This window comes from Schistosoma mansoni, chromosome 3 (genome assembly GCF_000237925.1).
Source record: "Schistosoma mansoni strain Puerto Rico chromosome 3, complete genome".
Classification (NCBI taxonomy): domain Eukaryota; kingdom Metazoa; phylum Platyhelminthes; class Trematoda; order Strigeidida; family Schistosomatidae; genus Schistosoma; species Schistosoma mansoni.
The window spans coordinates 21501227-21526097 of record NC_031497.1 but is presented as its reverse complement, the minus strand read 5'-3'; the positions used below and the strand labels follow the sequence as shown (position 1 = coordinate 21526097).

At 31.5% G+C, this 24871-nt stretch overlaps 1 protein-coding gene across 2 annotated transcripts in view; it reads left to right on the top strand.

Moving 5' to 3' along the window:
- The window catches only part of Smp_134910.1 (serine/threonine kinase), a gene marked incomplete at both ends in the record, with an annotated part of 87501 nt that overhangs the window by 40323 nt on the left and 22307 nt on the right, over window positions 1-24871 (top strand). For both annotated transcript variants that reach the window (XM_018799628.1, XM_018799629.1), the window contains 3 exons: window positions 4543-4707; window positions 9663-9763; window positions 24507-24633. In XM_018799628.1, coding sequence (XP_018651398.1) covers window positions 4543-4707; window positions 9663-9763; window positions 24507-24633 — 393 coding nt within the window. The remainder of the gene's footprint in view (window positions 1-4542; window positions 4708-9662; window positions 9764-24506; window positions 24634-24871) is intronic.

Here is a 24871-nt window from a genome sequence, read left to right as displayed (position 1 = left end):
ATTTATTTAGCTGAATTTAGTTCACAGTCTTGACTAGAAATATAAAATCATTGTTTTGTATTTGTTCAATTAGATATTCCTGAATTTCGGTCAACGTTATTAATTGTCCCACAATAGGACGAAACGGCCGTCCAATGCTTCCAGGTTTTCCCTGGCGGTCTAGCTTCAATTGACTCACGCTTTCAACTATGAAAAAAATTTAAAAAAATTAAAAGAACAGTCAATTCATTCATACACCTTATTTTTCACTTTTTTAAATTTTTGATTTAATAATTCTTAGCTGCATTATTACAGGAATTCTCTATTTCTCTCAATATTCCTGCTATCTTGTTTAATTTATATCCCCAATCATAATTCAAATCTTTTACTAACTAGTCCGATAATTTAACCTGTTGCTTCTTATGGTATTTGGACACTTGTGTTTCATTTGAAACTGGAACTCACTTCATAGTCATTGATGTTATAACTACCCTAAATTAAACTCATAACTGTTAATCATCTAGAAACCATTCAATCAATATAAATTTCAGAACGGGGGGTTTCGTAGAGACTTTAGTACTTTATATAGTTGAAAGCATGAGTCAATTGAAGCTAGGCCACTATGGAAAACCTGGAAGCACTGGACGGCCGTATCGTCTTATTATGGGACTCTTCAGCAATGCGCATCTACGATAGCGCGCGAGACTGATAGGCCCTGAGTCCGAATCTCGCGAGGCAGGATCGTGGATGAGCACTGCCGAAGAGTCCAACAATAGGACGAAACGGCCATCCAGTGCTTTTAGGTTTTCCATGGTGGTCTAGCTTGAATTGACTCATGATCTCAACCATATAATACAAATTTCATCTGAATGTGTAAATTCGTTGTTAGTTCTTAAAATTGTTAATAAAAATGGAAATAACCTCATCCAAATAATTTAATTCATCAAAAGATTGTTTTAAGTTTAAAACTGTACTGTACTCTTGATTGAACTACTGTACAAGGCTGATTTTTAAATGTTAAGTATCTCCACGATTTATTCACTGTATCTGGATTTAATATACGATTAGTTTTTTTTTGTCTCATAAATTATAGATCTTGATTTGAATTTTGATTTATTCAACATTGTAAATAATAGGATTAATTGAGATAGTCAGTAAGTCATAATTGTTATTCTTAAGATCTATATCTATCTACAAATAACTAACTGGATTTTCATGCAAAATTATCTACATATCAACATTAGATTATTATATCTCCAATTTGTGTTTCATAACTAACCGAATGTTTACTAGTGATCACAATTAACGGTAATGTTTTTCAATTCGTATTAGAAGAACAAACGTCTAAGCAACAGTTTTGAGTGGCTGACGATTTTTCAAGTCTAAGTAACACACGTACGTATTCAAAAGAGTAAATGAGTACTATTTTTAAAAGTATTCAATACGAAATTTACTATGTAAACTGTTGTGTCTGATTTTGATGAGTGAAACTTTTATATTGAATAACTATTGATTCTAATAACTTTTCCCCTAAATATCTCTTGGATAGTTTTGTTTTCGAATACAACTTGGTCAGCTACCGGTATAAATCAGAAACAACTGTCCTCTAACTGGTGACTAACATTACGTGTGGTGTTATTTTTCTTTTAAAAAAGGTTTTTTAAGATTTTTTTTTCTTTACATGTCCATCCTACTTCTCTCTTTGATTCACATGAAATATGTTTTGAAAAAGTAAATTATGTATATCTGTTTATCATGAAAGTCATTGACTGTTTTCTCTTTTAACAGCTGTTTTTCAAAGTTTCATACTGTCGACAACATTATTAAAAACATGTAAACTGTCCGAAGTATATATATATATATATATATAATCGAGAAAGACGATCTACCCTTTATTCTCAGCATGAGCTGACTTAATTTTCCTAATTTCAATGTCTTTCTTCATTTTCTTTAGTCAACTGAAAAGCATTACATTTCTGTAAACAAAACAACCATTATAAACCAACTATTGTGTTCAGATGTTTTAGTTTCGGTTCTCTTTGAAATTCAATGTGTTATCATCCATTTGTTTTCTTAATTCTCAATGTTACAGTAATAACAGTTCAATCGAGGCTTATATTCGTGTAGGTTACTTCAAAAAAATAAGGTTGACCCATTTTTTGCTTATTCCTATAGGACTTATTTTCCCGTTCTTAATACTCAGGACTGATTGCACAAATTCCTACAACTAGTTGTAAATATTATACCTATTTGAAAATTTGATGGCTTCAGTCATTGAATAGTTTAACTTGTGTATGACATGATGACTTTTAAAACCGTAGTTACTGAAATCAAGTCTAAGTGCGAACAGTAACATTGAAATGCAAATATTCCAGTTGATATTTCTCAAATAGGACGAAATACGCCTTCTGGATTTCACTCTTCATCACCATTCCAAAGTTTACTAAAAATGAGAATCAGTCATGAAAATTTAATGTATTTTGTGATTCACACAAATAATGATAGCTTCGACTTCAGATCTCTATCCACAATAATTATAAATACATTGAAATAATCTATTCACAACCGATACTGAACATTCATACAAATCACTTAGAATGTCCGTTTTCTGTACAATTTTATACTGTCTTGTTTAATGATGTAAATTCATAGTCGATTTCTCGGTTGTTCTTTTTTTGCCAAAAACTTTATAATTTTATATTTGAATTCGATATATTACATACCTGTGAATATACTATGCATTACAGCTTATGTGAAAATTTAAAAAAAAAACACTCATCACCTAATGACATATAATTTTCACTTGTTTACAGTCTCGTTACAAAGATTGTGATCTATGATGGAATCCTGCCATTAATTTCCAATTATTACATTTTCACTGATGTTAGATTTGTATTGTTATTTACTAATATTAACATTTATTTATAATAATAGCATTACGTCACTCTTTTTTGCTAAAAGCTAAATTTTTAAGATTTGTTTCTGTTTATAAACTTTTCTGGTTGATCACTGAGTACGATTATCACATTGTTTTGTGTGTTTTTTTTTAAATATTCGTAGGACCTAGTTTTAATACTAGACTTAACTCGTTAGCAAGTGGAGTATCTAGACTCTTGAGGAAATATATGTTCTTCATTCATTCAAGTCTATATCAAATCCATGTCAAGTCGAAGATGTCCTCTTGTAGCTATCTAGACCATGATTTACTTCCTATAACACTGAATGACTAGCCGATCATTGGATAGAAATCACTGAATCGGTATAACTGCTGATCAGACTTTATTAATCTTATAGTCTAGTCATTAATCAAAGTGATTTTTCGTCATGGTGTAAATCAAAACTGTAAACACCTCTTGCTATACAATATTGATTAGCGTGAAATATTTGTTCAGGATTTCCGAATGATTTTTTCCAATCACCCAATATTAGAAGCACAGTTCACTATAAAGTTATATCATTCAGGTTAACGTTTACTCTTCATTCTTTATCGATCCCCACTAAAAACTGAACAACTATGATGTCTATATAAGAACTCTCGTCTAAATTAGAGCGAATAGTTTCACAGTATTTGAGCGCCGAGTTAATGTAAAACATTAAATAGGAATAATATATATTTGTAAAATCTCAGCGAATGAATTTGTAGTAAATCCAACGTTTCGCCTGGCAATCTGGTCCAAGCTTTTTCAAGGAATTATAATCAAACATCAAAATTATCGAATATAAATAGGTACATGGTGTACTATGATACTATGGTACTATGGTACTATGATGTCTTTTCAGCTCACTATTCAACAACAACATAACTTGAAGAGAGCAAGAACAACGATTGTTGCAGAATAATATAAATTCATTTTATTTAATTAAGTTCTCATCAGATGCTTACAACCTATAATATTTTAAAATCAATGTTATTACAGATATTGACATACTTATAAATACGATATTGATTAAAGATGAATATGTGTTTCATGACGTAGTGAAGATTTCAATAGAGGTCATAAAAATTTTGTTTCGGATAAATAAAGTTTGGGAGGGATAGTTCCAGAACATTGAAATAGTGTGTGATGAAGCAACTGAAAATTGATTATTGGTAATAAATATGTGAATTGAAATCAGTCAGCTGATGAGAACCTAACGAAATAAAATGAATTCATATTGTTCTGCACCAATCTTTGTTCTTGTTCTCTTTAAGATAATAAAAAGAACTATGTGTATGAAACAATATAACTATTAGTTATCTTATGGTTATTTTCTTTTTAATTCTTATCGTTGGTCAACTATACTTTTATTCTCCTATCTAAATTCTCTTAGAGTTAACAATAATTCCATATCATCTCAACATTTTACTATTTAGTACGTATCCCTATTAAATAGATATAAGAAAGTGGAAAAGCTTAAACGTTAGGTAAAAGCCAATAAGACAAATAAATTTTTCGGGATGTTATTAAATAATAACCTTATTCAATTTTGTACTCGTTATTCTTTCTGAGTTCGCCATTATTATTACTATTATTGTTATTAATATTATTGATATTATTATATTACTTCCTCGTTCACCTTCAGTGACCAAAATACACCTTTACCTTTGGAGCTGCCTATGACTCAAGCTGTGCAAACTGCTATTATTCCTACACGTGCGGATATAGATCCTGACATATTTTCTACAATGACTTCTTTACAATGTTTTCGCGATCAAGAAAGACTAGTCGAAGAATTATTATCTCCAGTGTAAGTTCGAAAATAATGCTCTTGTTTTCTTTTTCCTTATCTTTAATGTATGCTTTTTGCATAACAACATGTTTATATGGATTATAAGCAGAGACGGATGGTGGCTGGCAGTGGAATCTAAGACGCGCGTTCCATCCTATCTGGGACTCGTCAGCTAGATGTACCAGAGTTGCTGTTCACTCCGGGACTCTAACCCAGTACCGTTAGCTTGAAACGCCATCGCGTTATTCACTTAGCTACTGTGTCCAGATATTCACTAACTCGTGCAATGAGGTGAAGATTTATTCATTTTTGTACTAGTTGTTTGAATCTTTCCACTGATGATTAGGACCGAAGCTGATTATTCCCTTATTGACATACGTGCATCCAATGCAGATTGCTGTCCATCTCTGCCTTATAATGCTTGTGACTTGACTCAATATCGCGGCAATCTTTACAGGATGCACATATACCAATAAGAGACTGATCAATTGCAGTCTCGAACATCACTGGAAAGATTCAAATAACCAATACAAAAATGAATATATATGGATTCTTTAATTCAGGATTATATAGTAATGATGATTTGTTCAGAATTATTCTTAACTCCTTGCTCACTTGCTAACGTGTAGGTAGATTCCAGTGACTTAGTTTCGGTCTCCGTGATTACCGTAATCAATATTTTAAGATATTGAGTAACATGATTCAGAATCGTTCATAATGATGCAGATGGATTATCTCTTCGTTTTCCAATGAATTTTGGGTTCTAGAATTATTCTATACCTTTTATTCCGCAAATTTATTCTGCCTTCTGGAATCATACTGTCCATGCTTAATATTTTCAACTTCGAACAATAGTGTTACTAATTTTCCTACCCTAACAAATCTTGATAATTTTATCTCACTGTATTCAACTAATGCACATGTTGATGCAGTCTGCTTATCGGACTCCAGTCAAGTAACTATTGCACACTATTGGCCAAGATTCTAAGAAACAAGACACACCCCATTGGTTGGATACGTGGCTTCAATTCCTAAGGAATCTATTTATTTATATATATCCTTCTATCCGGTTTATCCATTAAAGCTTCTTTTTCACTCTAAGTCTGTTCACTCAAGTATCTGGCTTGGGCTTATATATGAGAGAATTGTGTACTGTGATAGTACCATGGTCGGACACATCGTAATATAATACATATATGCCAATTGGAGTTTTGTTCTGTGAGCTGGATGATTTGGTCGTGTAGCTTTCATTGTTCAAAAGAACAACAGCTCAGAGAGCAAAACTCCATCTAAATCATCCTTTTAGGCTACAAATCTGATGGTTTATATTCTTATTGTTAAATAAAAAATTATGAAAATGAATAATCAATTCACTGAGAATTATTATATATATATATATATATGTCTTGTAATTGGGATATTCAATGTTTTGTTATACACCATAATTATTTTTCTTATCCGTAATTGTTGTAGTCTATCTTTTTCAATCAATAGGGTCAACATTAAATACCTAATACCTCGAAGGTGGTAGGTAGCGCATTTATACTGGTCATACAAAATATAACTTTATACTTCAGAAAAATCTGTTTTGTTTGTTTTTGCTACGGAACTGTAACACCTGTAACAATTTCCATCTTATTTCATAGTTCCTTTTTAAATCTAATCAATAATCATAGGTTAGCGTATTAAACAATCAACAACAACTATTCAATCCACATTAAGTTAATTATCTTTCAACAAGACATGAAAGCTTGATAAATCACTAAGTAGAACGAAAATTTTTGATTTATTATTCAATCATTTATCACAAAAAATGAAAAATTTTGGCAAACTATTTTGAGTAGTTGAAAAGGAGTAGATGTCTTGTACACTTTCTCATAAAATAAATATATGTCTGTACATTTTCGAGGAAAAAGTACTTTTGTCTTATTCCAATCTTTTAATTAAATTAATTCAAATGAAGTTTTCCATATTTGAAAAACGGTTAAACTTCGTTTCATTATGTCTAGATCTAGTTGTAAGAAATGGTGGACATTGAAACAACGATAAGATAAATAAATTATTAATAATAATGACTGATATATATAGGAAGTTTTTCTGATTGAAACATACATATTCGATGATAGACGTTAAAAATGACTTTGTTTATGATTGGTTCATATTTGTAAAAAACAATTGTGTTCCACAGTATTGTGACCACTGTATTTACTAAAGTAGTATGGTTTATTTAGTTTAGACATGGGAAAAGAAAGTATAATTGTTATGTTTGCTTATATTTTTGTTAAGAAAACCCTACAGAGAAAATTTATTCTCCTTACTTCCTTGTTAATGGAAATTACTTAATAAGAATAGAATTTTGAAGTTGAATGATTGATGAAATTGCATACATTTTTGACCAGTGTACTAATATTATTATTCTTATGATCAGTTTGGCATTCGATATATTATTGAAATTTCCGAAGTTATTATTTCTTAAGGTGATGAAGTAAAATTAAATAGTATTTAACTAGGCTATTTGGATTTTCCCAGTTGACGAGTCCCGAGTCAGATGAAATACCTATCCTGAATCTCACTGCTATCCACCAGCCATTTCTGCTTCAAATCAAATGATGTGTTACTAGCCTTTTGGTAAACAATCAATAGTCAATACTTTCGATGTTTTTATGACATAACTCAAGAATATTTACATTATTCAGTGAAGAGATATTATGGCTGACTTCCCGTCCTTTATATCTGAAAAAGTTAAACTTTAGGCGCAAGTGTGAACTCTGACATAGTAGTTGTGTTGTTTATTGTGCTGAAGTGTGTAACGATCGAAAGTAAAGTGCTATTTAATAGATTCTAGTGTAAACAATAGTCTGGAATCCATTGAATCACTGTCGAAGTTTAATATGTCTTGTAAGGAACTTTCTTCATTCCATGTAGCCTTCAGTTACTCGTATACTTAAAGTTAGATTGTCATCACTTGTATATGCTAATCATTTCAAAATTAGATAGTTTTCTAAGAATACTCATCATATCTTTTGAACCACATTTCTTATGTACAATTTATCGAAACAGTGCCTTTAATTGAACAAAGCCTACTTGTCGTTTTTTGCTTAAAGATTTTGCGATTAATTCCCGCCTATAAATTAAAATTTAAAGCCTTTTGTTTTCCAGTTACAATTTCTGTATACATACCACCAGTGTGAATACTGAACGAACGCACTACCCCGCATGCTTTCGTGAAAACATTTTCGTCATATGAAAATGGTTAAGAGGTCTTTGCTGACTAGAGCTCATAATTCCTAGCTTTTTATATACTTGTACTATACTTTCTGTTTGAAATCACTTTACTCAAAAGTGGTCATAGACGTATCACCTTCCGAAACTTTTGAAGTCAATAGTAATATTTTCCATATACATGAATCTGTTACGCAATATTTAGAAAATCGTCAATTAAATATAGTGAAACTATACATTTTGGGAAAAGTAAATAAAAATTATCAAAAAACAAATGAATTTCCATCGTATCCAAAGAAACTAAGAATGGATGATCAACTATGATTATTTTCTGGTTTGAGTACATTAAAAACTCAAATTGAAATTGATTATTCTCATCAATCAATTACTTAAAACTAATTTACATAGGTATATTCTATTTGTTATTTTATTCAGGATGTAGTGATTGTAGTTTTACAATATTGTTCTTACTTAAATGTACATTAGTCAACATAAATATTTTCAATATTAAACCACCAATTAAAATAGTGTTATTAGTGTATCCATCCACAATATAACTTGTAATCAAGCAAATACTTAGGCTTTTCAAAACTTCCATAAAACAGAATATGTGATTATGACACTTCGACTGACAACTCGAAAGGAAATTAAATTGAAAATACAAGTTATTTCAATTTAGCTGATAACTGTTCAATCACCAGTAACAATTTTTTTTTAACAAACTACGAAATAGTGTTTCAGGAGACTTTGGTGTAATAACTATTGAATTAGTTACCTGATGAATATTAGGAGAATCATTTCTATTTTAAGTGTAAAAGTGCGTAATAATTTCAGTGTATATTCATTAAACAGATTTCATAATCTATTAAAGATTTAACGTTACTTTAGTTGTGCAAATAATTGTATCGTGTGTATAGAAACTAAAATAAGAAAAAGCCCCTTTTTTTTCTTTTGTGTTAATAAGTCTTGAAAGAATCCGTTATCATCTCTTTTTAAAAAATCGATTGCTTCTTATTTACTTCAGTCAATAGTGGAACATGATTACATACCACTTCAATGAAGGATTTTCATATTCAAAAAAATTTAAATACTAATAAAATTGAATTAGGATAGTGACAGCTCATACAACATTATATATGTAAATATCAGTTTTTAAAAAAAATATGATGAATTTAACAACTGACTGCAATAAATCATATATATATATATATATATATATCATGCTGATTACGTTGGATGTCATCAACATTTATGAAAACTTCAGTAAGAATATATTTCCCTATTCCATATTATATGTTAAGGTAATGATGTACGTAGGTTGTGTAAGTATATAGGATTTGACCGTACATGATTACTATATATATAAATAGACGATGACACCGTCTCATATGATACATATATGTGCTGAAAAGTATTTCATAATTGATAAAATATAAAGAAATGTGATAGTATTCAAATTACCTTGACAAGTCTACAATATATGACAATAAAATTCGATTTCTATACACTATTCAAATCAATTTTAACATGATGACCTTTTTTAAAATTTAGTATAATTCATTAACGAAATACAGATTCGTGTTTACTGGGTTTTGAACCAAATAGTTTTGTAAAAAAAATTATTCTTAGTATCCAAACGAAAGAAGATAAAGTCAGTTTTGAACCTCAGAGATAAAGATTCAAAACCTTGTTTTATTCCTGAATTTATTTACTCATTTAATTTATTCTTTTTTTTCTACCAATTAAAATAGACATAATACTGAGAAAGTTATTTATTTTCTCTTATTGGATCGTAAACTACGAAATCCCAGTTCAGATGATCCAGATGAAATTCGATCTAGGAGTAGTACTCGTAAGTTGCTCGTAATATTTCATGAAAATATCGATATTTTGTGCTATCCTTACGTTTATAGATTCAATCATGCACATGTATGTGTGTGTGTGTGTTTAGCTAGCATTTTCCGTATAGATGTTCTTCGTTGTCTTTTCAAGTGTGATATAATTGAAAGATTATTAAATATTTTTATCTGTTTATCTATGATCATTTATTTATTTATGGTGTGTACCAATATATATATATATATATCAGATTGTTGTTGCTGAAAACAAAGTTAGTTCTCTTTAAGTGTTTTCTTACTTTAGAACAACAGTCACATATGTATTTTTATTTACAACGATGATTACTATCTCTAAAATGAACTGTGGAGAAGTTTCAGTGTACCTGCACCCCAGAGTTGATGTCCAATCCGGGACTCGAACCTAGTACCAGGGATACAGGCACATCCAACTGACAAGTCGAAAATAGGATGAAATGTGCATCCTGAATTCCACTGCTAGCCACCATCCATCTTTGCTTGTAATGCTTGTGATACAAAGCAATATTGAGGCAATCTACACAGGATGCACAAATGCTAATAAGTGACTTATCAATCGCTGTCCTAAACTTCAATGAGAAGATTCAAAAAACCAATACAAAAATGAATTTGTAAAATTTTTTTAACACAATGAATGTATATAAATCTTAGCTATAATGAATTCTCAGATAGTACATTAAATTGACTACTGTCCGCGCACAACAGAATGTGACTTAATGAACGAACTAATTAATTTAACTTTAGGAGCGCTGAATGGTAAAGCCATTTAATCACCTCACCTCTTGTTGAAACTGAAAATGTGAACTCTTGGATTTAATCAAAAATTGAAATATTAAATGTGTACTTTTATTCAATTGAGTTTTAACAACGGTTGCACAATCCTCTCCATCTTTCTCTTCCTTCATCTAGTTCTCTTACATTTACACTATATTTCTTTTTCAGTTCAAGCTGTTAGTATCTTAACAGATTGATTCATGATCATTAGTTTTCGGCGCGAAACATTCAAGTTGTTTAGTTAAACTTTGTAGATAATTGCATCCTTATACTGTTGAAAGTTCTTAAATTTAAATAACATTAATAAACATTTATTTAAAACTCATACCTGTTAACCACTGATCGTTGCTCTTTGGTTAATGATGATAGCTTATTGTAGTATTCACGAGTCTATTCCTAATTTGAAAACCCAAGGGAATAATTGATGATGAAAAAGCTTCGAATATATATCGATCTGATAATCTTCATATGACAGATACAAAATATCAAAAGGCCTTCTTAAATAGTTAGTTAACTGTTGAGTTAAACTAAGGTCAGATTAAGTTTAAATCACTGTGTGTGACCTTAAATACAAATGTCTATATGCTGTCATATTAGTTCGTTTGTTTATCACTCCATACTGAATTTCTTCTTCATTGCTAAATACCGATATTTGCATTAATTTCTTGACTCGAAAACTTTTGACCCTATGTGTTGTCGTTTCATTTATTTTAGTTTTAAGTGTAATTTGCTTTTGACATGAATATTTCTTTTTCATAATTTATAATCTAGGTTAAATGTATTTCAAATTTTAAGGTAACTAACTGAGTTCTTTTTTTTCCATCACCTTAACAACCTAAATAAAACATTTCCATCCCCAAAGTAGAATAGAATTCCTTTTAAATACTATACCTTAAGTTTACAGGGTCTTCAGGTAAGCTTTTAGCTTTACAGAGAGAAAAGACGTTTAGATTCTGATTGGAAATCTACGAAACAACAGTCAATAAAGTGACTCATTGACTAACTTATTCTCAGACTATCCAACTCACTATTTGATGACCTTTAAACATTGAACTTAAAGAACTATCAAAAACATCTCTACTGTCTAATTTGCATTGATGATCAGATGTAATTAGATCTTCAATTAATCATTAGTGTATATTCACTATATTTAAAAGTTGGGAATTCAGTAAAATCAAAGTTGCTCAATTAAATAGTCCATATTGAATGATCTTGTTAATAAGTTGTACTTTGGACTGAATTTTGGTTAGTTTTTTTCATCAACATTACTTGAATCTACTTGGTCAGTCCAACAGATGAACTAATAGTAAAGACCCGATATCAACGTTTCGATCAAATTCCAGAAAACCTCTCCGGAAATTCATGAAATATTTTAGACTACTTATAGAAATAAAATACTGAAGTAAAACTTGAACCACTTTCAAAAAATGTCAAGTGTTTCCGTAAAGGCTGCTAAGATTAAAAGGATGATGTATTGTGAAAAATCGCCTGTAAACTCAATAATAATTGCTCGGAAGTTTCGAGTATTCAAGTTGATCATCACTCTTGATTACCAAAATAACGCCCTTTGGATTTATATTTATTCTTGAAATACAAATGACACGTCGTTTAAACTAAATATAAGGCTATGACAAGACAGTAAAAGACCTTAACTTCAAACGATATTTCGAAACAATGTAAATATAGACATAACAAATTTATTTCCATAAATAAAGAGTACATTAGAAGGGATAAGATTAATGTACCCTACATTTCACAAATTTAGATTTTCATAACCTAAATTTATCTATTTACCGAGTTCAATAAAGCATGTGAAAGTTACGGTCATTAAATATATACCTTATTCATAATAAGTATTTATTAACTTATCTTTTAAAGTTCAACATACCTAAAAGTACATCTGAGTTATTTTTAACTTCTAATTCACTTCTAATTCATTATCAATTAATAATCAACAAACTTTCGAATTTTTATTCCAATTGACTAAATATAATAAGATCTACAATATAGAAAACGACCATATTCAGAAATTAAAATATCACTGTTTACCCTTTGTTTACCCTTTATCATAATTATTTATTATTATTACTACCACTTATTATTATTATATGTTGATAAAGTTGTTTCCATACCTTTATTAACAGTCACATAGACAATCATTAAAACAGTCACGTGGATACAGAATGAGGTTTCATACTATGCACCTCTAAAACAGCCTTGATAATATGAATTAAATAGTTGCAATATGTAATTAATGATTGAATGTCATTCATAATTAAAATCATATTCAATATACTATGTTATCATAGGTTGTATTCGTCAGAGATCGATCACATTTTAGGTACTATATGGCAATGGACTGCCATTTTGTTCTACTATGCAACTTTTAAGTGTTCAGTCAATCAGTCAGCTAAAACGTAGGACCGGGTACATATATACATCGGTCTAAGTTGCCATAACCTCATTAGCACAACATGATGAAGACCAAATTTATAGAAGTAGTTAATTTAATGCTGGTAATATATAAAAAAAATTATATATAAGGATATTTTATTTTATTTATTTAAGCACATAAATATTGGTACAAGGAAGCACCAGATATATATGCGCCGCACAAATCTCCTTTGATTTGTGTAAGGGCTGTGATACTGCCCGGGTGCCAGTAGTGCCACGAGAAGGCAGTGGGTAGGACTTCCCTGGCAGAGGTTATATACGCGTGGCCATGTGAGAGCATTTCGAGAGGGGGAGCATACTCTCCTCACTCTCGGCCGTACCAGGGCATTTGAGGGCTACAGGAAGAAAGAATTAGTTGGTAGGAAGAATGATATAAAGCAATTTTAATCTCACGGTTTAAGGGCATTCAATGAGTGTACACACTGACGACATTATGGTCGATTCTGAGCCATGTCATACAGTCTCCAACCATTGTTTACGATAGTCACGCGGACCCCAAGCAAGTAGTCTGCATCTACCAAAATGGTTCACACCAGAAATTAGTGACTTCAAGCACTGATGCCACGTTTTGTTTTGGCCTCCCCTAACTCTCTACCAACCATCCCCAATACTAGTCAACATAGCGGGTCGTGGTAATCGGTGTTCAGGTATACGTAACACGTGGCCCAACCATCTCAGTCAATGGAGATTTACAACCCCCATCTTTCTCTAATACCCTGCGCTTAAGCTCACTACTCAGTCAGTCAGCTACAACGTAGGACCAGGCGCACATATACATCGGTCCCAGAAGATGCAAGAAATATTTCTAAGACACCTGTCATTAAATACTAGTAACGTGGGAGTATCCTATGCCCTTAATAGTAACGTTTCGCAGCCGTTAAGTAAAACTGAACAAACTGCCGAGCAGTATACTCATCTTTTTTAATCGAGGTTGCGAAATCAGATGACAGTTCGCCATAAGCTCTCATTCGACTGATAGTGTTCGAGTAAAAAGCCTTCACAAGGTTCATGTGCTTCTGAGGTACACCATTCAATGACAGACACTGCCTCAGAACCTCTCGGTCTACAGAGTCAAGAAAAACTGTTATTGTGTAACGCCGATAAGCATGCCTGTGTTCTAAAACCTGACGAATAGTGAATATGTGGTCAACACAGCCACGATCAGATCTGAAGCCAGCCTGCTTTTCTCATGTTTGCAATTCACAAGTCTTTGTTAGGCCCTGGATCATTTTTGAAGCTGGTGTTTTAGATGCTATATTAGTCAAACTAATCCCTCTATGGTGATGACAGATGATTTTGACCCCTTCTTATATATTGGGACAATAAGTGATTGAGACTAGTTAGATTGGATCACATTGAGTTCCCAGATTTTAGTTAAAGTATTAGTCAACATAATCCCTAAAATTGGACCACTATACTCAAAGACCTCTGGAGCCAATCGATCTGCTCTTCCTCGTTTCAGACTAGCTATAGCCTTTTGAACTTCAGCTAGAGTAAGGGGACCTAAATCAATGTTCCATTCAAACTGTTTGGAAATGATGGGTAGTTGTAGAGTAGCTGAAGGCTAGCTGAACTGCTACTTAAAATGTTCCGCTCATCAATCTAAACCTCTCGACCCTGAGCAGATAAGAGTGTCGTCTTTTTCCGAGATTGTCTCACTTACACTTGAATTCTTAATTCCAATTTCTTTTATTAGTCTGAAATGTTGTATGGTGTTACCTACAACCTCACTGTCTTTTCCATCTCTTTTGCTTTCGTTGCCCACCACTGCTCACGGTCATTCCGTAGACTTTTGATCAACCTAGATCTGATTTGTTTACACTCTTCATCGTGTTCGGAGCCTGATAGAATGAGGTTACGAGAATCTGTTAGTGCAATATATGTGACTGAAATCCACTGGTTTTCATGACCTTTTGGTTGAAATCACTAATAGGTGTCGCTGTTGTTTCCACAGCTGTTTGTATATCTTTCCAAGAAACATCTGGGTCAGCCTCTTTATCAGAACTGCCTAAATGTGACTTCAGTTGTTCCTGGAATCTACTTTTGTCTTTCTCGTCACTGAGTTCAACTCTAATGAGTCTTCGTAATGTGGTTTTTTTGTGTCCAGTGAGGTGCAAACAAACCATGTCTGAGTGTTTAGCTTTTTGAAGAAGTTCAGAAAGCTTTCTGCAAAGTCCACTTTCCACTCCATCCGGGCTACAGTCAGTGATAGCGCATGGGGAAACGACGAAAAGGTAACGACGTGTGTCTTTATCCTTCCGAGTTCTTACGGTACCGTTTAGAGTGTATCTTGTCGGCTCTACGTTTTGGCGAGGTGAGGTCAAGTGAATGACCACACTGAGATCCTGTATGAGTATTTCGGAGACACTGCATACATCAATGGTACGAGATCCTAGGGTCTTAGCCAAGTATACCTGCTGGGCGATTTGACTTAGGGTGCGTACATTGAAGGTTCCAATGTATAGTTTGGAGAGACGTTTCAGTAGACTTGGGATAGTATTTTGCGCACTAGAGTCGTTGGCCATGGTGACATTTGAGGAGGAAGTTTAGTGTTGGAAGTTGATGTAGGAGGAATAATAGGAATTGAAGAGTGAGATTGATTATGGATACAGTGATCTTGAGTGCTGTTAGAGGTATGAGAGTGGCTTTCACTTCCCGGTTGCCCACACCGTTTAGGAGTTCTTCTGGAGGTACCTAAAAAAGAAATTGGATCAGAAGTGATCTTAATGACCTGAGAGTGTGACCGCAGTGCCCAATGGACAACTGCTTGAGGTCGGTCACATACGACCTTCTCGAGAGTAATTTTTGTGTTAGCTCCGTACTTGTTGAGACCTTACAGCCGAAGAGACAGATATCCGAGGGATAAGACGAGGTGTGCATTTTTATTGTCGACCTTCCCTGACCCCACCCCTCCTTGTGGGAAGACAGCATCGCTGTTATGCTGGTTGTCTGAAGAAAGCACCTTACTTCCGTCACAACTCTGTACAGTCAGCAGTACAACTTCGTCCTCGGACCATGGGTTTGCTGCTCTTAGTCTTACCGCTTTTCAACCGACCTCTCTGGAATGACAGGATCTTGAGGAACGATTGTTGCAGCCAGTATAGCTCGATTTGTTTATCCCGATAGACTAGTCCGACCATCATGTCAAGGTAGCAGCAACAGTTGGATTCTTAGTGTCCGCCCACGACCATCTGGAGATCAAACATAAGACCATCATATTTTGCGGCGAACACCTCACGATTAGCGTCACTAGGTCGGGCTTCAATCCTTAAATCCAAAATCCAAACGCCTTTAAGTATAGTGCGACGATCATTCGATGTTATTAAATTATAAATTATAATTATTATTATAAATTACAAATCAAGTATTATTTTCTTATTAATTATGTAAATCCATGTGAAAGGTAGAACTGAGTTATTAGTTGTCCTTTCAAACTATTGTAGACCATGATACCAATTTAATTCAAAACACCTTTCAAAAGATATATACAAGTATATATATATATATATAGAGAGAGAGACCTTTCTACAAAGCAAATTGCCTCACCTAGGAGTTTTTTAAAACTTACTTTCCGACGAAAATTCTTTTATTTATATTTGCTACTGAACATTTTGGTAAATATTTATTATCCAAATGTATGTGGAAGTTTTTCATATGATTGTTCAATTGACAATGCATAGCATTTTCACACCAGCTGTCATATCTATTCTATTATCAAATTAGAAGGAAAATAAAAAACAACCAAGAATTCAGAGTTACGTAAGCCAAAAACAAAAACATTAATTCGTCAGATTTTAAGTTATGCCTACATTGTATCAGATTATTGCAGTCAACTAGTCCTTCGATGTTCCAAATGATTTGTGTCTGTGGAGATTTGATTTTTGGCGAAAAGAAAAATCGTTCCCTTTCCCAACTACTACCAGTCATTGATTGGCACATGTTTAACGGAACAGATCTCTTCAGTGTTTTATACATTTTCAGCACCTTGGATCAGTTTAATTATATTATTATCATATTTAATCAGATATTTCATCAGGATGTATGATCTTTATGTTTTGTAATTTATCTCACTGGTTTCCCATAAAACTTTAATATTTCGCTTTTTTTACTGATCAAAGTAACAGATTTTGTTTCATTATCACTATCTTCTCTATTATAGAATTCAGGAAGACTGAAATATTACTATCATTAACTGAATACACTAGTAATTTATTACTTAGTTCAGTTTATTCTTTAATTCATCTTCCTTAGTTCATTCATCAAATATTACTTCAAACTGTGGAATGATACGATTGTTCATGACTCGATTTTATGATATAATTCCCAAGGTTACTTTGATATTTTTATTTCTCAACGTAGAAATATAGTATCACACATTTTTGTACGTATTTAGTACATCATGCTTCTCGAGAGATTTACACAGAAAATTTATTTTACGTTTTTCAAAAACTAAGAAACAGCATATTTAGGAGAATTTTTGTGGTGACTTTCTTTTTATCTTTCCCTCTCTATCTCTGCGTTTATATAAACTTTTTTTTTAGGACTACTATTACAATAAAAAGTGAACACGTTTAACACACCGGTCAGTTCACTTATCCTAAGAGTCTCATCAGGCTTTTTAGTTTATTGACTAGCGAAATATGGGTTCATATAAAAGTGCTCTTTTGGAGTTTATCAAATTACAGTACCTTTGACACAAACAAAATGCCCTTCTTCATAATTAAAGGAAATTTTATTCCCCATCAGTCCACTTTAAATTACTTTACAGGAGTGAAATATTCTCTCTGAAGGTTCCAGGCATCCATAGACCGTTAATATCCTACTAAAGATTTCAGGGTTTTGTCGGCATTTATTGAACTCTCTGACTGAGTTATACAAGTATACTTTTTAAAATTTCAGAACAAAGTTTAATCATGTAGACAATAAGTATATAGGTGAGACTATAATTTATGGACGACTTTTGAGGGACGCTAGCGTGAGGAGTTCGAATTATGATTTACAGTTCATGGTTAAGGTTAGAAATTATACTTAGGGTTCTCATCACGAACTGACACGTCATAATGCCAAAACTTTATTTATCCAAATGGATGGGTGAATTTCGAACCGAAATCTGAGACCCGTTATCTTATACCTGATTGGTTCGTCCATAAATTATAGTCTCGCCAGTATATATATATATATATATATATATATATATATATATATATCACTTGTTAGTAAGTTTATAAATTCTATTTTGACATCGTAGAATCACATCTGGTAAACTCGAATGTTTACGTCAGGAACAAGTTTAACTCAGAGCTTTTATGAAGAGTATAATTAATATTCATGAGACTTGCTTGTTTATGATCACCGAGGCCATGAACTACAACATTAACATATGAATATAATTGGTATTCGATTTCATGTTTGTTTTATTTATAAAAAATATCTTTGAATATATGAAGTTAATTAAATTTAATTAAACATTTTTATTCCTAATTTTAAGTTCCGAAAACTAAACTTCATTGAAATTAATACTATGGCTTGTACATTTCTATGCTTACTTTGTATTTATCCAATATCTTCTATCTTGTCCATCCTGTTACCATTTAAACATGGTTAATCGTTTTTTCGGATTCACTGACTACCTACATTCATTCATCTGAGTGTTTAATAATTCAGTCATATCATCATTCTTATCTCAATTCAGTATACACACATATGTACATACATTTCATTCGATTTCTTTATTCCATTCTGTTCTGCTTGAGTTATGTTTTCCTAAATAGAACTTTTTGGATGGTGTTTGTTTTGTTTTTTTTTATAAAAAAAAAGAAATACTTATATTCAGTAATCTGTTTCAAACGTTCATTTTGCATATTCTCAATTATATTCTCGCATGATATTGTAATTGTTGATATTATTATTACTATGATTGCTTTCATCAGTGTTATGTATTTGCGTGCGCGACTTTTGCTTTAACCACAAATATTATTTTTTTATTTTTGAAAAAAAGACTAAATGGAATGATGAAAAGAAACATATTCCTACTTAGAGTAGACTTACACATTTCAAAAAAACAATAATAACAGTCCGTCTTTACTTACAGATTCGTTAACATCGAATAAGTAATCTAGAAAATAAAACTTGTGTATCAATAAAAACGATGGTGAGATTTTATCATTTCTCAAAAACCAGTACTACTAGTTAGCATACTTCATTATGTTATCTTCTCGTTTATTTTGATTTTCCAATATAAATTATAAATGTCATGTTTTAGACTTCCAACTTAGATAATAATAATGATACTTATGATGATACTTTTTCACTAATCAGTTTATAAAGTTATTAACTATTGATCTGAGCCATATCGATAAATGTAAATTACCTAATTGGGGCTGGCACGATAACCGTAATCGATGTTTGCAAACCGGATTATATGGGTTACTATCTCCCGAAATACCACAGGTTCATTCAGTATTTATCCTTCTCTCGATCTTGAATCCTAGTATTCCTTTATAGATATCTTTCACTGTTTGTTTTTTTCGAAACATATTCCCAATATTCAATGGTTCTCATTATTTACGGTTCTACATTACTTTGATCTATTGTGTAATTCATCATGTTAATTTCATTTCATTGTATTAATGTGATATGGCAACTTGGTGAACGCATCCCTGTGCTAAACTAAAAACTGATTGACCAATAGGTTATTGATTTTTATTACAAAATACGAAACAAGGATGTTGATATAACCAGAAGGATTATAATACTAAGTCATATAGTGTAAAAGCCTATCACGTTATGTTTATCCATTGTTCATATTTCCTTACAGAAGTACCTCTAAAAATTATAAACAGATATGCGATTGTGCAGCTCGATAATCAATTTATTAAAAAGATATTCCTTCACAGAATATCATGCTTACCAATGATCTTAATTTTGTTAGTCGAGAAAACTATCTGTTCTAATATAATCATTAAGTTAAACAAAGTGAAATTGATTCTATTATACGGTAGTAACTTATATGGCTATAAAAAAACTGATAGAGAAATACAACTAGTTTAAGCGAAAACAAATCACATTTCGTATACGCTGATGTTCAATCCTATATTTATTTCACTTGATGCATTTTACTAATTAATAGCTGCATTGCATGATTTCTTTTGCATTTCAAAGAGTGCATTCGTTTCTTTAGCTGGAATAAATATTCATCCAGTAAATGATACATGAATCAGTGCCACAATGTTTACAAAGCTAGTTAACATCAATAGCTGTCACAATAATAGTCGTGGGTCAGGACCAAGTATATAAAGCAAAATCGCTTTTGAAATACTACCAATATTATAAGTGTTCTTCTTATATTTCGGTTGTAAACGTCTGAATCTTCTCGTTTTTGGTGGTAAGGACTGCAATTAATCAGTCTTTCAGCATGTGATTTTGATTCGATATTACCAATAAATCACAAAAGTTTGTAAGCGGAGTTAATTATTGGCTAACACGAATACAGTACGTGCGATTTGTTCTGTTTGAATGTACATTTACCTGTGTTGATATTTTCACTGAAACTCAAAGCCACTATCTTCCATTTCGAACACCCAACGCGTTACTTAATTCGCTACTGAATCCAGATAGTCACAAAAGTGTTGAATTTTAACTCATAGCTTAAACAAACCATCAAATTTATAATTTTCTGACTATAGATCACCTTTTTCTTTTGTCTAATTTAGATCGTGATTTATTCATCTATTTTCTTATAATTTAAAAGCGTCTATATTTGTATTTCTCCTACCAAGTAAGCGATCATTTTATCACCATTACCATACTAATCACAATCAAGTTTTAACAAGTCAATAAAATTGTTTTTCTTAGTATACACCTAACATTATATAAATAATTTATGTTTAAATCTCAGTGTGTTGCGTAAGCCAATCCAATTTGTATATCCCTATTATAAATTGACTTTCAATAAAAATCAAGAAATGGAAATAATAATAATTACAGTAAAAAATATGTTAATTTTACTACCGATGCTAATTTCACAATTTATTGGTTGTTTGGTTTTTTTTTGGGTATATTGTCTGATGAGATGAAGTTCAGTTTGGTTCTACTTTCTTCTGTCAATCATTTGGCTGTATTGTGTGGTGTTTGCTACTTATATCGACATAAGTAGTATATAACGCTAGTCAGGAATAGCATGTCTGGCAGCAGAAGGTTGAGAAGATCGAAAGGGAAAAAATGGGAATAGAAAGCGATTAGTATGGAAGTGAAAGAACAGTGAAGTGCGAGACGAATTATTCACATTTGTGAAGGAACATTCTAGTTTGAGACGATTGATATTTTGCAAATTAATTATTTACTGTATGATTTTACTAAGAAATTCTGTAATTTTGTAGTCAAATGCATTCGATTGTGCTCTCATGGGTTCTTGTTCACTTCATTATCCGTCCATTCGAATATATAACCACAAAATAATAAATAATTCGCATTTATGCATAACACATGAAATTAAATTGCATGCACTTATGTGATAATGAGACATAGTTTTATTTCTGTAAAGCTATTGAAAATTTGTTTTGTACTATTCTAGCATGGCATTATGCTAATGTAGAAATAACAATTTGAACTGATATACATCTATATATACAACAGCTTTCACATCGGATATGACTGGCTGACTGATGAATGACTGTTGTATTCATCATGGTAACGTGCTTTTTTTTTTAAATTTCATATTTTGTTCCTTCTTTAAATCAATCATGTTTTGAACCATTGAGTGGATTCGATAATATGCATATAACATTGTTTTTGTTAAAATGTTTTATGCATTAGTTACACAATGTTATTAGTGGTCTTTTTCTTTTGTTGAGTTTGCTTAATTAGAAAAACATGGTGCATTGTTTATTGTTCATTTGATAAATTATTTTTGTTGAGTTTCACTTTTATTTTTGTGTTCTGTGTTCTTTTTTTTGTATTTCACAATGAAATTGACAAACAAATTAACTTACCAATAATAAAAAATTATGCCTTGCAATCTAATAATCATTCGTTTGGCTGTGTCACCTCTCTACCCATTACTAACGATGATGATGATGGTGATGTTGACATAAAATCACATCTGCATACGTGTTTACTTCTTATCGTCATCCTTCTACTCTACTGTTCAATGTCAATTGTCTTCTCTTCAATTTCGGTGTATTTCACTTGTCATTAATTATTTGTCGATTCATCACAATGCTATAAACTCAAATAATGATTATTTTGTGACTCGTGTAGAAAGCCTAGGTTCTGCAAAAGGTAACCATATACTGTTGTCATTTCCCTACTGTGTATGTGTTATTAATGTTAAGATTATAATACTACACTTCTGCACAATTAATGAAACAATGTTCTTTTCAGTAATTTTTTATTCTTGGTTTTGTCAGTTGACTATTTCGACTCGATTATTTTATTTTTTGTTACCGATGGCTTATTTAGTTTTATCAAACATAGTTACTGTCGTTAGCTGTACATCCTTTCAAGAGAAAGTGTAATATCTGGAGAAATATGTTGAAATGCATACGCTAACATCTTGTTTAATGATACTTCTGAATTCATTTTCTGGGCATATCATAGTCTCATCCAACGTTTTTATAGTTCATAACAAGGTTCAAAAGTATGCTCGCTGTTTATCAGTTAAAAGGCTTTGTCCTTATATTCTATTTTTTTCACTGACTTTGACTTTCAAGTCTTTAAATTGTCTAACTATATATAACTATTACATTATTTTTTGTCTAACAAATTGCTCAAAACATTTTTTCACTCAATTAATTTTATTCTGTAATCCATTCATTAATCATTTTATGTTATACATGATCCGTAGATTCTTTCTCTAATTTTAAAGAGTAGCTATCATGTAATCATTCTATGATTGCTTTTGAATCTGTCAAAAGAATACGATGATATATAAGAATGTGTTAGGTGTTATTGCCATTATTAGCTGTTAATTTGACAAGTAAACAATAACTGGTGTCGATTCCTGTCATGGGAAATAATTTGAAGCGGTAGCTTATTGGGTAAAGGATTCGAATTTCAACTACTGAGATCCAGATACGAACCATACTCCACTTATTTCAGGTCAGGCAACTGCCGAGTATCATTAGCCTTCTCACTCAGACTGTGCTTTATACTCAATTACTTGGTGGATGAGTTAAATAAGGTGTAAAATAGCAAATCAATGTTTTACAAATCTTTATTTTAAGTTTTAATATTTCACTCCGTAATCCTCTATGATCTCTGAAAGTTAAGGGTCTTAGCCGTAAAATGTGTGTAGGTTTTATGGTCAGTTACCTTGAACAATAGCATATTCAACCAGCTTCATTTTTGGAACTTGATATTTTCATAAGTGGGTTTGTATTTTGACATGATTTGCCTGCGACCTATGATTTAAAGATTTATGTCAAGGCTTTAAAAATGTGGCTTCAGATGAATAAATACTAACTGTACAGTAAACAAAATTATGTATATAAACATCCTTGATACAGATTATTCACTAGACCTTTTGTTCACTGACCACCTTGTAAATGACGTAATTATATGATCCGTTTATATGCCTTTCCAAACAGGCAATAATAGGATCATGAATCCATCACAATAAATATTGATGCTTTATTAAACACTTAGATCTTATTTTCTAAGGTTTGCTCCTTATCTCGTAGGATAATAATAATAGTTATTATTATTATTATTTGTGGACAGGATTTGTTTTATGTCATTTACATTAATATGGTTGACTTAAGTGATTAATATTTAATAGACATAATTCTTGGACTTAAATACTTCAGTACTTAGTTCTCGTACTAGTTATCTGATAAACCGATATGAACAAAATGCATATCGATAAACCTGTAAGTTAATTGGTAAATCATATTTTTTTTACTTTTGGTGTTTGTTTGTTTTTCATATATGCTTATCAGACTACTAAACTACTGATTTTTCTTTATCAGTACTACCATAAATATTTTGTTTTGCTCATTCCCCTTTTATCGTCTGAGTATGGACAGTTTATGAATCATTTCGTCCATTCACTCGAAAATATTTCGATGTATTTGTTCTAATTTTATGGTTACACATGTAGGGGTTAAGTTTTGAATGTGGTAAAGAAAGTTATTCCACTCTGTTTACGATCGATATTCAAAATTATTAATGTCCATTGGGTTTATGGACATTAGCTATCATATTAGAGTATATATATACATATAGATTGTCGTCGTAGTCTCATATTGAGTCTATAAGTTGTCGTGTTTTTTATGATCTTACTAAATATCAACTGATGTATGCACCTACTTCATGTATAGATCAATATTATTGCTTGTATTATAATATTAGTTAGCTTATAAGTAGTAAATAAAGTTTAAATCTAATTAAACCATATGATTACTATTAAATTTTATAATTTTATTCTTCCAACAACCATTAAATATTCATTTCTTCCGCTGGACTTGTTTATTTTTTTTCTTTTATTAATAATAGCTGATCCACCTCGTAAAAGAATAGATAGTTTAAAATTAACATTAAATGGTTCATCACGTTTATCACTTGGAAATCTAAGTGAAGGTTCCCCATTATCTGGTCGTCGTGGTTTAGCTGTACAAAAATTGTAAGTTTAATTTTAATTTTATATTAGTATGTTTTTTGTTCTGTTTCTCATGAATACTCTAATTAGAAGTTGTATTGAAGTCAATTTATAATGATTAATAATTTTTTAATGAACTAACTGAACTCTGATTATCTTTTCTCTGTTTGATGTTATACACTGTTCCATGAAATGTAATTTCTTTCATTGGTTTAAGTAAATCCGCTAAAAAGTAAAAAGTAATTATTGTTAGAAGTTTCTT